General features: G+C 40.6%; 1 protein-coding gene across 1 annotated transcript in view; it reads right to left on the bottom strand.

Moving 5' to 3' along the window:
• The window catches only part of col25a1 (collagen type XXV alpha 1 chain), a gene marked incomplete at its 3' end in the record, with an annotated part of 457,976 nt that overhangs the window by 27,230 nt on the left and 414,376 nt on the right, over positions 1 to 16,370 (bottom strand). Inside the window, exons 15-25 of the mRNA XM_079435639.1 lie at positions 15,816 to 15,860; positions 13,668 to 13,730; positions 12,767 to 12,835; positions 11,281 to 11,325; positions 11,054 to 11,098; positions 10,352 to 10,429; positions 9,939 to 9,962; positions 9,392 to 9,436; positions 9,178 to 9,222; positions 8,974 to 9,054; positions 8,810 to 8,872 (exon numbers count right to left, since the gene is read on the bottom strand). Of these exons, the coding sequence (XP_079291765.1) occupies positions 8,810 to 8,872; positions 8,974 to 9,054; positions 9,178 to 9,222; positions 9,392 to 9,436; positions 9,939 to 9,962; positions 10,352 to 10,429; positions 11,054 to 11,098; positions 11,281 to 11,325; positions 12,767 to 12,835; positions 13,668 to 13,730; positions 15,816 to 15,860 (603 nt within the window). The remainder of the gene's footprint in view (positions 1 to 8,809; positions 8,873 to 8,973; positions 9,055 to 9,177; positions 9,223 to 9,391; positions 9,437 to 9,938; positions 9,963 to 10,351; positions 10,430 to 11,053; positions 11,099 to 11,280; positions 11,326 to 12,766; positions 12,836 to 13,667; positions 13,731 to 15,815; positions 15,861 to 16,370) is intronic.

Genomic DNA, 16,370 nt, shown 5'->3' with positions numbered 1-16,370 from the left:
TAACTTGAAAGAATCAACTAGAATCAAAAAGATACCTTTAAAAACAACAATGGAAAAAATACAAAAATTGTTTCAATATCATTTTCATAAGTTGAAATTTGGGAGTTAGGGTTCAGGACAGCCACCTCCCAATTGAAAGTACCCAATAAATTATGATTTTATATATATTAAGCTTACTAATATTTTAAATATTATTGTGGGCTTCAATAGATAATAGAATAATCTTAATAAACATCTAAGATTTGAATATTTAAATGCTTTTTAAATGTGTTTTTTGGTTGTGGGACAGCAGTTTGCACTAATTCTGTGAAGAAGATTAATAAACGTGCGATTAGTTTACTAATGCATAAAATGAACAGGGCAGCCCTGTTATTCAACATATGAATAAACTAGGGCAGCCCTATTTTATTCATATGTTATGCTATGTATGTCCTCTGTAGAGGACATCAGGACTTTAAAAAGCTCAGTTTTAAAAAAAATAAAAAGACATGAATAGACACGAAAAGGCAAAAATTGTGGGATTTTTGTTTTAATCACAAATCAATTTAAAATTTTTATACCAAAATTTATATAAAGATGATTCTCAACTATGTTAACTATAAAACTGTTAACTATAAATTATATTTTTACAGACCATTTTTCTTTATGCAAAATGTGCGTAAAATGGCCATAAATGGGTTTTCCCATTTTATATACGATGTATTCAAATTCAAATTCAAATTGTATTTGTCACATACATATACATACATAGTACGACATGTAGTGAAATGTATTGTACGACTGTCCAACAAATTGTCCAAAAAAATTAAGAAAAACCTCAAGTTTACAAAAATACAAATACAAAAAGTACAGTAAACATATATATAGAAATAAACTAGCAATAAAATAAAATAACAAATAGATATGAGAATAAAATAGATATGAAGAATAAAAATAGAATATGATTCTATATAGATTCTATAAAAAGTAAAGTGTATGTCAGTGATAAAGTGTCCATGTGCTGTGCAGTGCAGTAAAGTGTATAAGTGAGTAAAAGGAATACTAAAGACAAAAGACAAATGGTATGTAAGTCCCACTCATTTATCCTTACGTAACCTTCTACAAATTAGTGCAGATTGTAATTGAAAAATGTGCAAAGTGGAAGTGTGGGGTGATGTGATTAGAGTGGAGAGAGGTTAAGACTCCGAATGGCCTGCGGGAAGAAGCTCCTCCTCATTCTCTCTGTGTTCGCCTTCATGGAGCGGAAGCGCCTCCCTGAACGCAGCAGAGAAAAGAGTCCATTGTTGGGATGGCTGAGGTCCTTCACTATCTTCCTGGCCCTGGTCAGGCACCGCTTGCTGTAGATGTCCTGCAGGTCAGGGAGCTCGGTGTTGATGGTACGTTCCGCTGAACGCACCACCCTCTGGAGGGCTCGTCTGTCCTGCATAGTGCAGTTCCCGAACCAGGAAGTGATGCTGCCCGTCAGGACGCTCTCGATGGTGCAGGTGTAAAAAGTCTTAAGCACCCGAGAGGGAAGTCTAAAGTCCCTTAAGCGTCTCAGATGGTACAGACGCTGCCTGGCCTTCTTCACCAGGGTGCTGGTATGACAGGACCAAGTCAAGTCCTGCGTGATGTGAACACCCAGGTATCTGAAGCTGTCCACTCTCTCCACTGGAGTCCCGTTGATCGTGATCGGCTGGTATGACCGCTCCTGCTTCGTACTGAAGTCCACTATCAGCTCCTTAGTTTTGCTGATGTTCAGATGTAGACTATTCACCTGGCACCAACTCTCCATGTTCTTAATCTCCTGTATGTAGGCCGTCTCGTCGTTGTCTGAGATCAGGCCCAACACAAGAGTGTCATCAGCAAACTTGATGATGGTGGTGGAGTTGGAAGTGGCCGCACAGTCATAAGTGTACAGTGAGTACAGCAGGGGGCTCAGAACACAACCTTGAGGGGCTCCAGTACTTAGGGTGATGGAGGATGGGGTGTGTTTACCCATCCGTACGGCTTGCTGTCTGTCCTTCAGGAAGCTGGAGATCCATTGGCACAAGTATGTGCTGAGACCAAGGACCTCCAACTTGGAGGTGAGTGTGGAGGGAATTATGGTGTTAAACGCTGAACTGTAGTCCACAAACAGCATTTTTACATAATTCCCTTTTCTGCAGTCCAGGTGACTTGTTGTGGTGTGGAGGAGGTGTGAGATGGCATCCTCCGTGGAGCGGTTATGTCTGTATGCAAACTGTAGTGGATCCAGTGTGTCTGGTAGTGATGCAATGATGAAGTCTCTGACCAGTCTCTCAAAGCACTTCATCACCACTGATGTGAGGGCTACAGGGCGATAGTCGTTTAGGCAGGTGGGCTGGGGTTTCTTGGGGACAGGAACAATGGTGGACTTCTTAAAGCATGAGGGGACTATGGACTGTTCCAGGGAGAGGTTGAAGATCTCAGTGAACACCGGTGCTAGCTGTTCAGCGCAGGCCTTCAGAACCCGACCTGTGATGCCATCTGGTCCTGCTGCCTTCCTGATGTTCACTCTCCTGAATGCCCTCCTCATAACATGCTCCGTGATGGTGAACACGTTGTCCTCACCGGCTTCCTCAGCGTGCATGCAGTTAGCACTGCTAGCGCCGCTAGCGTGATTAGCTGCAGCCTCGAAGCGAGCATAAAAAGTGTTCAGCTCGTCAGCCAGAGAAGCGTCCGCATTCCCCGATCTGGAGGGTGGTGTTTTATAGTCCGTGATGGTTCTAAGTCCCTGCCATAAGCTCCTAGAGCCGCCATGTTGGAATTGCGACTCTAGTTTCCTCCCGTAGCGCTGCTTCGCCTCCTTCACCGCTCTGCGCGCGCTGTAAGATGCAGCCTTGTAGTCATCCATGTTCCCGGTGATGAGCCCTGTGTTGTAGGCAGCGGAGCGGGATCTCAGGGCGTCGCGGATGGTTTTATCCACCCACGGCTTCTGGTTGGGAAACGTCCTGATGATGGTTTTCTGCACCGTATCATCCATTAGTCTCTCTATAAATCCCACAACCGCTTCCGTAAACAAGCTGACGTCATCAGAGCTGCGCCGGAACATGTCCCAGTCTGCGTCATCTAGCGCGTCCTGCAGAGCGGCCACCGATTGGTCCGTCCAGCGTTGGACCTCCCTCTGCACCGGCCTGTTTCAGCCTCTGTTTGTAAACAGGCATGAGGAAGATGGCGGCGTGGTCCGATTTCCCAAACGGTGGTTGTGACTGTGCCTTGTAGCTGTTCTTGTATGGGGTGTAACAGTGATCTAATGTCCTTTCGCCCCTGGTGGGGCAGCTGATGTGCTGATGGAAGTTCGGCAGTGCACGCTTGAGGTTGGCACTGTTGAAATCTCCCAAAACAATGAATGCGGCGTCCCGGTGCTGTGTCTGGTGAAGGTGTAGTGTTTCATGTAAATCCCATATCACAGTGTCCATGTCCGCTTGAGGTGGAATATAAACGGCACTGACGATGACCGAGCTAAATTCCCGAGGGAGATAAAAAGGGCGACATTTGATGGTCAGAAGTTCAAGATTCGGTGTGCAGGAGCGTGAGAGGGGAACAATGCTCGCGCTGTCGCACCAGTGTTTGTTCACCATCAGACATACTCCACCTCCCCTAGTCTTCCCCGAGTCCAGCGTTCTGTCCATGCGGTAAACCGAGAAGGACTCGGCCGGCTGGATGGCGTGGTCTGGTACCGCTGGGTTCAGCCATGTGTCGGTGAAGCAGAGAAGGTTGCAGTCCCGAATGTCCCTCTGGAACTTGACTCTTGCCCTGAGGTCATCGAGTTTGTTATCCAGCGACTGGACATTGGCGAGCAGGACACTTGGTAAGGGAGCGCGGTGTGCGCGTGCCCTCAGCCTGTTCCTGACGCCGGCTCGTTTCCCTCGAGGACGCCGGTACGGGTCGCGTCCTTTGTTCCTCCTCAGGATCTCGCTCGGCCAGGATGGGTCCGGGTTCAAAAACGGCGAAAGGTGAGTGCATTGTGCACCAATAGAAATAAGAGTGGCCCTGTCGTATGTAAGAATGGCCATCTTACAAAAAGAAACCGGTGTTTATAGTTTACAATACGAAAAAATAACAAAAGAAGACAAGGTTTGGTCGGAGCAGTCGTGACGGCAGCCGATCTCACCGGCGCCATCTTAGCATCTAATTAGCAAAAAACAATGTATCTAATTTGCACATTGTTTTTGGGGCAACATAAAATGAAAAAAAATAACTGCAATAATGGGAGTAATCATTGGCAAGATTTCCATAATAATATCTAATATTTCATAGGAATAGTGATATATATATTTTTTGCCTATACATTTGTTGTGTCTCTCAAAATGTGTAATAAACATTTGTTATTAGTAAAAATGTGTTATTAGTGGACAAATGGCACCGATGATTGCAGCTATTGTGCGTCGCTCTTCAGTATTCGTGTTGTTTTTGTTTGTTTTTCCTGTTTTTTGTTTCTCAAATACGATCAGTTTTACCAGGGATGATCTGCTGAACATTCGGCAGAACACACCACAAAATCTTCTACCGGATTTTGATTTTCCGGACGTTTTGCTGGACATTGTAGTTGGCGGAGCCGTAGCTCTGGTGAAACGCTACAGGAGGAGGCGCAGACGGGGGAAGCGAGCTGGCGCGCTCGTGAAGCTTCGTCAGCGCGGATTTCGAACGCCATTGCCTAGCATCCATCTGGAGAATCTCCGATCTCTACCCAACAAAACGGACGAACTCCTTCTGCTCTCCCGGACAAACAAGGATTTTTCTAACTCTGCTGCTCTTTGTTTCACGGAAACCTGGCTGAATGGCGACATACCGGACAGCGTGCTACATCTGCCTAATTATCAGCTGATCAGAGCAGATCGGGACACGGAATCAACGGGGAAATCGCGCGGTGGCGGGACGTGCTTTTACATCAATGAGAGGTGGTGTACAGATGTAACTGTGTTAAAGAAGATGTGCTGTTCAGATGTAGAAACGCTCTTCATTAACTGCAAGCCGTTCTATTCGCCGCGGGAGTTCTGCTCGTTCATTCTCGTGAGTGTTTACATTCCACCACAAGCGCACGTGAGCACAGCTTTACAGAAACTCGCTGATCTGATCACAGAGAGTGAGCAACAACACCCGGACTCTGTCTTAATCATTCTCGGGGACTTTAATAAAGCAAACCTCTCCCGCGAACTGCCAAAACACAGACAGCACATCACATGTCCCACCAGAGACAGTAATATATTGGATCACTGTTACACAACAATAAAGGACGCATATCACTCGGTTCCACGAGCAGCTTTAGAACTCTCTGATCACTGTTTGGTTCATCTTATTCCGTCCTACAGTCAGAAACTTAAGTCTGCAAAGCCTGTATTAAGATCTGTTAAAAGATGGACTAACGAAACAGAGCGGGATCTACAAGCCTGTTTCGACCTCACTGATTGGACTGTTTTTGAAGCTGCAGCCAATGATCTGGACGAGCTCACAGAGACTGTAACATCTTATATCCGTTTCTGTGAGGATATGTGCATTCCTACCAGGACTCATCTATTCTACAACAATGACAAACCATGGTTCACTGCCAAACTCAGACAGCTCCGTCAGGCCAAAGAAGATGCTCACAAAAAGGGGGATAGTCTTGTACAAACAGGCCAAATACACTCAGGAAAAGGAGATCAGAGTGGCAAAGAGGAATTATTCTGACAAGCTCAGGAAAAAATTATCTTTCAGTGATCCTGCTTCAATGTGGATAGGAATGAAGGACATCACCAGTTACAAGACACCATCCCCCAGCACTCTGGAGAATCAACACCTGGCAGACTACTTAAACGCGTTCTTTTGTCGTTTTGAACGATCACCCCACACCCGCCCTGAACACCTCTTCACACAACCCCTCTCTCCCCCACATCTACAATTCAAATCAGCAAAGAAGATGTGTGCCAGGTCTTCAGGAAAAACAAAAGAAGGAAAGCACCAGGTCCAGGCTGCCTACAAATCTGTGCTGATCAGCTGGGCCCCATCTTCACACAGATATTCAATAGATCACTGGAGCTGTGTGAAGTCCCCTCATGCTTCAAACACTCCACCATCATCCCCGTCCCAAAGAAACCCAAAATTACTGGACTTAATGACTACAGACCTGTGGCCCTAATGTCTGTAGCCATGAAATCAATTGAAAGACTGGCTTTGGCTTATCTGAAGGACAACACTGGACCCTTACTGGGCCCCCTGCAGTTTGCCTACAGAGCAAACAGGTCTGTGGATGATGCAGTCATCATGGGACTGCACTTCATCCTGCAGCATCTGGACAGACCAGGGACTTATGTGAGTATCCTGTTTGTGGCCTTCAGCTCTGCTTTTAACGCCATCATCACGGAAACCCTTCAAAATAAACTAACCCAGCTCTCCGTCCCCACCTCCGTCTGCCAGTGGATCAACAGCTTCCTGACAGACAGACAGCAGTTAGTAAAGCTTGTTAAATTCACATCCAGCACCCACACCATCAGCACTGGAGCTCCTTAGGGCTGCGTTCTCTCCCCACTGCTCTTCTCCCTCTACACCAACGACTGCACATCTAAAGACCCCTCTGTCAAGCTCCTGAAGTTTGCAGACGACACCACACTGATCGGCCTCATCCAGGACGGTGACGAGTCTGCTTACAGACAGGAGGTTAAGGAGCTGGCTGTCTGGTGCAGTCTCAACAACCTGGAGCTTAACACGCTCAAAACTGTGGAGATGATTGTGGACTTCAGGAGAAACCCCCCTGCTCTCCCCCCACTCACCATCATGAACAGCACTGTGACTGCAGTGGAGTCATTCGGATTCATGGGCACCACCATCTCTCAGGACCTGAAGTGGGATATTCACATTGACTCCATTGTCAGGAAGGCCCAGCAGAGGTTGTACTTTCTTCGCCAGCTGAGGAAGTTCAACCTGCCACAGGACTTACTGAAACTGTTCTACTCCACCATCATTGAATCCATCCTCTGCACTTCTATAACTGTCTGGTTCAGCTCAGCTACCAAATCTGACCTCAGAAGACTACGGAGGGTAGTCCGGACTGCTGAGCGAATCATTGGTACAACCCTCCCCACTCTCCAAGAACTGTACTCATCCAGAGTGAGCAAAAGGTCTGGTAAAATCACTCTGGACCCCTCACACCCAGCACACTCCCTCTTTGAACTGTTACCGTCTGGTCGACGCTACAGAGCTCTGTGCACCAGAACGACCAGACACAGGAGCAGTTTCTTCCCTCAGTCAATACATCTCATGAACACTCAACAATAAACGTGGAACACACAACTAATACATTATCCATTCACCACACTCACTTATTTCATTTTTATTTTTCTCATTTCTAATTTGCACATACTTGACCTGTACATACATAGTTGTCTGTATTATATATTATGTTATTTTTTATTTAATTTTTTTGCTGTTTTGTACATTGGTTATTGGCTATTTGTTGTTATTTTGTTTTTATTATCTGTGTCCTGTCCTGTTGCTGTCTTTCTGTTGCACTGTGGAGCTTCTGTCACTACAACAAATTCCTTGTATGTGTAAACATACTTGGCCAATAAAGCTCATTCTCATTCTCATTCTCATTCTCATAAACATACTTTAAGTCCTGGTGTCCTCTACAGTGTACATGAATGAAATCGATGTCGAGATGTTCCTGAGATGTTGATTTATGACAAACAATTTGAAAATTAGTCAGATTTAAACGATCATTACAAAATATTAGCATATTTCCATAATGGTGTTAAATTTGATCACTAAATTAATGTCAGCCATTTTTAAAGACCAAGGAGAGGGAGTGGTCATGGTGAAACATCCACTCATTTGGTATCTATAAAAAAGCCCTGTATGTGCTCTGTTCAGGACATCCAGACTTAAAACTGTGGCATGTAAGGTCTCAGAGAAATCACTAAAAAAAATAGTGTCCTCTACAGATGACAATATATATCCATTATAAAGTGATTTTGTATCACACATGTAAATTTATAAAACTTTTACTCACAGTGCATGTATGTACTGCTACATACACAGGGATGTAAGGAGTAATGATTCATTTTATTTATTTTGAATGATTTGTGTACCATGTTAGGCCTGTTTCTGTGGTTGGTCTGTGCTTAATCACAGATTTTGGAGCACTTTATGCTTCCATCTGCTGACAATCTTTATGGAGATGCTGATTTCCTTTTACAGTAGGACTTTAGCACCTGCCCACAGTGCCAAAACCACTTCCAAGTGGTTTGCTGACCATGATATTACTGTGCTTGATTGGTCAGCCAACATGCCTGACCTGAACCCCCATATGGAATCTATGGGATATTTTCAAGAGAAAGATGAGAAACAGTCAATCCAACAATACAGACGAGCTGAAGGCTCAATAGTGCCTCAGCAGTGCCACAGGCTGATCGCTTCCATGCCACACCTCACTGATGCTGTAATTTGTGCTAAAGTAGCCCTGACCAAGTATTGAGTGCATAAATTAATATACTTTAAAGAACTTGAACTTTTCTGTTTTGAAAATCCTTTTTTTGATTGATCTCAGGAAATATTTTAATATTTTGAGATACTGGATTTTTGACTTTCATAAACTGTAAGCTCTAATCATCATTGTGTCAGGCCTGGGACCTGGAGGTGGTAGTTCTCTTATTCTCTCCCCATTATTATTGGTACACTCCTTTTCCTACCCCTAGACTTAAAAGGGGGTACATAACAGTACTGACATCATGTAAACTGCCAATCTAATAAGGATTGCTCCAAGTTTGCTACAGCTGTTGATGACTGTAAGTGCACACACATTCTTAATTCACATTTTGTTGGCTGTACTTACCGAGGGTCCCTGAGGGCCAGGCAAACCAGTGTCTCCTTTGTCTCCTTTCAGACCATTCACACCCTGTGGATGCATTACCAAGACATGACTTAAACAGTATCAATAATTACACATAATGTGAAATACCACAAGCATCAACGAATTACATTTTCAGATAATTTTACCTGTAATCCAGGAAGACCCATTGATCCCTTTTCTCCTGATATTCCAGGGATTCCCATGTCCCCCTTTGAACCTTTGTGACCCTGAGAACATGTGGATTATATTAATTATGACATAGGATTAAATAACAATTTAAAGTGTGGTTAGATTTGGGTCACACAACAGACAATAGGAGCTAGATAATTAGAATATTTTAGTCCTCTTACCCTTTCACCATCCAGCCCAGGAAGTCCAGGAACACCCTGATCACCCTGTGAATAGCAAAAATACTTATTTATAGGCTGAAATTAACTGCAATCACATTAGGATCTTTGACTTCACAAAGTTTGCAGTTGCAAAAACATGAAATGCTTGACTCTCACATAGGACCCTCATTTAATTCTCCATAATGGCCACATTGTTAATAGATTAAGTTGTTACCTTCATCCCCTTTGGTCCAATTGGTCCAGGCGGCCCAGGGGGACCCTATGTCGCAAAAATAAATAAAAGAAGAATATAAGAAAAATTATAATGTGAAGATAAATGCATCAAATATTTATTTATTTGTTTGGTAAATATGCACATAATTAATGACAAATGACACCTGCAGCACACAAGGGACACATTTCTCATTATATACAAAACATGACACTTGCAACGTGTCATTTCTTACTTCTGTGATAACAAACATAGGTTATATTGGAGAAGTCTAATCTGAGCACTCTGAATATAGATAGCTGAGAAAGAGTCTAGACAGACTGAACAACATTCGCACACTTTGATCCTTGTTATTAAACAAGTCTTTATGTTAAATCAGATAAAACAAATGTTAACAAATATTGGCACAGCAGCACATAGTGTTTCATAAATAAGGCACCTATAAGAGAATTAGCAGAATTATGGGAGACATGTTTATGGAAGTATTGAATTCATGCTGATCAAAAATACAGCACATATATAACACACAGACAAAACAGAGGTGAATTACCGTAACTGTAATAGTAGTTATCTTCTGTTGTCGTTTGGGAAGGAGGGAAGGTAAAAGATAAGATTACAGTTATGCATCAGACCAACCTGTGTGTTATGCCTTCTGTCTGTGCCCATTACTTTTCAATCCCCACATATAACTCTACTGTAGAGCGTTATCCATTATGCATTGTTGAGTTTGTATTTAAATTATTTAAAAGTTAATTCAGTGTGAACAGTCAGACTGAAGTTCATGCAATTTTATGTCAGTCCTTACTTTCAGTCATAATTCTTCTCGATTACTTGACCAGATATTAGGAATTGAGCACTTTGGCTTGTGATATGAAAGAATATCTTAACTTGTGCAGCTCATTACTGGTGGTTAGAAATATGATTTCCAATGAAAGATAATAAATATGATATGATTCCACTAACCTGAAGAGCCTCTTGGATGTTTCCATTGTAGTCTATGATTTCAGTTGTACCCTTGTCACCTTTCTCCCCAGGTGGCCCCTGAACAAAAAGAATATATTCATTAAGTGGGTAAATATAAATTCCAGTACTGTTTATTCTAAAAACACTAGGAACTTGGGACAATTGTGGGTAGAGCATCCAAAAACTTTACTCAAGTAAAAGTACAAATATATGTATATTTCACTGCCACAGCAATTGATTTGCTTTCAATTGACTGTAGGTTCATCCAATGCTATTTATGTTCTGCATGTTCTTAAATTTCCTGTTACAACTCTGAGTGAGAAACTGCTTTAAACAATTCAGTGCATGCAGGGAACTGAACAAATAATTCAAACTGATTTGCCAACCAATTTAGACTGTTTTGCCTATTGTTTGATCAAGGCTTTGAACAAAATCGTCAGTGTAGTGTCAGTGTATCTTGTTACTGTCTGCTTATTTACCAGCTGCATTATGCCCTGGATTTGTGAACAATCAATAAATCCTGAATGTTCTGGTTTCTTTCAGTCAAGTGCAACCTTAACCCAATTATATCAGCAAAAAAATAAAATAAAAAATGTTTCATACAACACAGCAATGAAATGATGTAAGATTAAAGCTAATGTACAGACCAGTGTTACATTTGCTAGTCAGAGTTGTCCAAAAATCATTTTAGACTTTACTCACTTGTGATCCTGTTGGGCCTACATCACCTGTGTCTCCTGAATCCCCCTGTAATGGACCAATATTATATTTAAGCGTTTTGAGAAAGTGTAATATTGGCTGTTTGTTATATCATGTCATATGTTTGTTTGTAATATGTAACACATTTTATTTGTTTTAATACTTTAGCTTTACATTTTAATTGTTTTAACTTTCAAATACATGCAGGTTACAAAAGAATAAAGAATGACCTTTGAACCTTTCGGGCCTGGTGCTCCTGATTCCCCCAGCTCTCCCTTATAGTTATTTGAAAACAGTTAAACACTTATCATCAACAACATTAAACATTCAGAGGCAACATGATAAAATCAGTTGTGTGTGGCCAGATTAATTATGGTCCATGTTATTGGTTGAGCAATAAGCTAATTAAATACTGGTGCAAAAACAAATAAATGTATTTTTTTCTAAAAGCCCCCCTTGAAAATTACAGAGGTGGTAATATTGATTACACCATATAACATTTTAAGACTTAGTTTTCTTGAGGTAATAATCAGAGATTGTTTATTTGAACTTTGGATGACTGTCAATTAATGGCTTTTATCTAACGGCTGGAGATTCACTATGTCTCATTTGTCTTTTGTTTATATAGACTGGGTAAATAACTCCTGCAGAAATTACCCACAGCATAAACACAGCTAATTGCAGTACTGTTGTTTGTGAAAAGATAACAGGTAGAAAAAAAACAACCCTTGTCTAAATCATATTTAAAATAAATATTTTCCTGAGAAAATTTGGTGGGAATCATAATTTCTTATCTGCAAAACAATTTAGTTATTTTAAAATCATATCCATACAGTCAGCCATTCAACTGTTTATCCTCTGTAGGGTCATATGGAATTATTTATCATTCCATGTTTTACCGTGCTTGCATGTAAACTTATTTGTGCTTTTTCCGTGACTTTCAAAAGATATACACTGCTCAAAAAAATTAAGGAAAAAATCATCACATCATAAGACCAATGACCTTAAACTTCAGGAATATTAATCTGTCCAGTTAAGAAGCATAAATGATTGAGAATCAGTTGAAAGTGACAACCCCCAAAAGGGAGGCTTTTGTGGGTGGTGGCCACAGACAATTGCTCTCTTCGTATCCTTGATTAATTTGTCTCTAGTTTTGAAAGTGCTTACAGCCTAGCACCATGAAGCTCGATTGCCATTTGCCAGAGAACATCAGAATTGACATGCCCACCATTACACAATAGTGGGAGAAAAGTGTTTTTTACGTTTGTAATATGTTTACATTTTATCTTATGAAAATGCATGGATTCGCTACAGGAGGCCTTTATTAACCCCCCGGAGCCGTGTGAGGCACATTTTATTATGGATGTGCGCACTTTATTTGACGACTTGTGGACAGTTGAACAGAAAAACCTGCTGACTGCAATGATAGAGCTTGGAATAGCCAGGACAATTTTTAATATAACTCTGATATGATTCAGCTGAAAGAAGAAAGTCATATACACCTAGGATGCCTCGAGGGTGAGTAGAACACAGGCTAATTTTCATTTTTTATTTTCTAACCCTTCAAGTGTTCCCTTAATTTTTTTTGAAAAGTGCATACATAGCTGTGCGTCATACTGGACATTATCTGCTCATTGTGACATTGAGACTTTTCTCTACATTAATGACTTTTCTCTTCCTCAGACGACCATTCCATCTATTTACTGCTCATCTTACCTTGTGTCCTGCTGGACCTGTCTCACCACGTTCACCCTTGCCAGGAGGTCCTTGTTCTCCTCTCTCTCCCTACAAAATATTTTTATTTATTTAGTTACTATTTTTATTATTATTTTTACAGTGATGTTTTTTTTTTTTGACCAGCTAAAACTAGCTTAAAAGGTACACATTTTGATATTACAAAAGTGATTTAGATCAGTGGTTCTCAACCAGGAGACCATGGTACACTAAACTTACAGGTGGTCCTCAGTAAGTTTTAAAATTATTTACATTTAGTTATATTAACAATCTTATTTAACAACAACAACGATAATAATAATAATAATGATAATAATAATGTACATCATATTTATGATTTTGTATATTTTTATTACAGTAGAAGTACCAGAAGTACATGTCAGCTTAGATGGAAAGGCCTTCAAATATTGTTTTGGACAAAGGGGACTTTGAAGTCAAACAAGCTGAGATTCAATTAATTAATAAACCACTCTTTTCTCCATGTGTACCTATTTCTTTGAAATGTCCAATAGAGGGCAATATGACAGCACATGCTGTATCTTGAAAGGCATTGATTAGATATTTTGTTTTTTCATAGGCGCCTCACTGCATTGCCTCTTACATAAATCTTACTTATTTAATCAAATACTGATTTAATATGTACATTGGTTTAATAATCTAAGTAATAAAAAAGTCTGGTAAACATTGTTTAAATTAAACTTTTCTCTCAGCAGATTGCAGAGTAGTACTCTCACACAAACTGAACAAACTTTAGTCATTTGTTGTTTGTTAACCTTTCAGTCCTTAACAGAGCTATCACTGACACATCTGAATGAAACCACAAACAATGACCACAATATTAAACTGTGATATATATCTTTCACTGGCTGTGTTACAAACAAACCTTAGTTCCTGGCAGGCCTGGAAGCCCAGGCTCACCTTGAGGCCCAAAGAATCCAGGTTCACCCTGCATACAGAAGCAACACATGGAACTGTCTGTCAATTACTAGGACTCGAGTCAAGTATCTAAATTAAAAAGGTGGAATACTGTAGACAAAAAACATTCCATAGCAGGTGTGTATTATTTGTCATTAAAGATTTTCTCACCTTGATGATGGTGCTAGTATGATTACCAACATTAATATAAAATTCTGATGCAAAAACATTCATGGTACTACACGAGAAGAATATCTGTGTCTTTGTGCTAGCATTGATATTTTCATCACATTCTCACTCCCAACTCGTCACATATTGATGCTTGGTCAGGACCCCTTGGCATCACATTTGACACACAGGGTACCCCTTTAGTGTAATTTTTCGACGTGCAGGGTCCTCGTCAATATGTGACGAGCTGGGAGTGAGAATGTGTTGATATTTTCAGTGCCAATTAACGAAAACATTCTAACCTCTCTTATTCAAGTAATGAACACTGTGTGCAGATGTAAGGGTCTCAATTTCAGAAACCTTAAAAAGAACATGAGAGCATCACATTTGCACAATGTTAGCATTCAGAGCCTTCAGCCTCTAAGTGAAAACAGGGTTATATAAAAATTGTGGGATTTTTACAAGGCCAGCAGGTTGTAAGCGTACAAAAGTATACAGGCAAACAAACCAAAACAGCAACAAGCATTATCTCATGCCTATTTGAGCATTCTTTGAATTGCAAACTTTTTTTCCCATTGCTCCAGTAGTTTTCCACTTACATTCTCATTATTTTCAAAAATAAATTTAGCCAATTTGGAACATGAACATCTGCAATCAGCTTTTAATTTTCAGTTCAGAAGGAAAGAAAGAAAACAATACTCCATTACAATATAGACCCTTTTTCTGTTAGTAAACATTGTGACATTTTTCTGTGGGTGGAGCTTAGCTGGAGGCAGAAAGATTCCACTGACCGCTTCACTAATGCTAACTATGAAGTCTGTTTAGCTTTTTTTTTAAAAATATTAACTGGAGAAATTCCGATTTTACCTGCATATGTAAGGTACAGATGCACTGTCCAGGACCGTGATTGTTATTTGAAAAGGTTAACTTGAATTAATTTTGAATTAAGTTTAAAAGGTTAAACGGACGAAACCAGATTGGCCGACCCACACATACTTTTACTCAAAAGATGGTCGATCTGACAGGATTCCCTCCGGTTGAGTGACTCACATCTAACGTGTATAGTTAAGACAAACTCACCGCGTCTATCTAGTCGTGAAGATGTATATATATTTCAATTTCAGCAGGCAACTATTTTTACAGTTACATTATTATTCCAGCCACAATTAATCACAACAATGTATATGCAATTACATATGATGCATATAAATTGTCAGTTTGTTGTTTTACACACATACACACATTATTTCATACACGACATAGTGAGATGCATAAGAAATCTTTAGACGCGCCCATAATAACAAAAGACAATACTTTATTGAACCTTTTCTGATAAGAAGTGTGCGCTGCAAATGCGAGCATTTTTGACGATCGCTTCTGTCCACTCCGCTCGTTTATCTTGTTTATTCACAGCTGTTGTCGGTTTTTGTCTGGCAGTGGCATCAGGTATGCCTTAAAATGTCAAATTGGAGCCTCTACAACATTGTTTCGGGCACCCAACATCACAACAAGATGATATTTTAAGCTCTTTGTGTAGCCAAATCTGCGCAGGTTTGAATGGGCCGCCTCCAGTTTTTCCTTTGTTTTGCCTCCAGCTAGCGCTGTGACGTAATTGGGAAGTCGGCCCTAAAAGGGTCAAAGTGGTGGAATCTCTGGAAGAGTGCTCTGTATGATTGGCAAAGTAACAATCTGATTCACTGATGAATCATTACCAAATTATTCCACAACCAATGAATCCCAATAATATGCATTTGGATAAACCAATATAAAGCACACTCTGTTTAAAACTAAATGAAGCCATGTCAAACAGGTTAATGTGAAGGATACATTGACACAATATTGTCGCACTTCAACAACTGTTATGGAGTCTCTAGACATGATATTGGCTGCTGTACATGGGGGATGGGTGGGATCAGAGGTTTTAGGTTTATGAAGAAACAACATTTACCTTAATCCCGGGGAGTCCAGGCAGGCCTGGAAGTCCTGGCTCACCCTATGTAGGAAAAGTGCAACAAATTACAGCCAAACCAAGCCACCACCTCTGGCGATGAGCCTGGAAACCCAGCTCAACCACAATTGGTTTCCTCTGAACCAAAAGATTTTCCCTGGTTCACCAACTAAAGTGAAAACCATCAAGATTCGAATTAAAGCTAAGACATATTGGCTATCTATTTGTGTTGTTGGATCATTTCCATCAGACTTTTCAAATTAATGGTACTGCCAGGCACAATGCATATAGAGGCCTATTAAAATTGGAAGGGCTGTACAATTATATCTGAAGGTTCTTCTTATTTCTCATGCTAAAAGATATGGATAATATGGATCCCATTAGACCATAAAATATATTATTATATTACTGCGTAATATAAGTATATTAGTACACAATGAGAGGTAGAAAAGTTTAATTTTCAGAAGGATTAACACAATACATCAAGTCACGTCACAGTTTGTCTTACATACTCTGCCAAAATAAATACACATGTAAAAAGTGAGTAGGACTAGT

This window comes from Barbus barbus, assembly GCF_936440315.1.
Source record: "Barbus barbus genome assembly, chromosome: 2".
Lineage (NCBI taxonomy): Eukaryota > Metazoa > Chordata > Actinopteri > Cypriniformes > Cyprinidae > Barbus > Barbus barbus.
The sequence above is the reverse complement of the archived record's forward strand: the minus strand, read 5'-3'. Positions and strand labels throughout refer to the sequence as shown.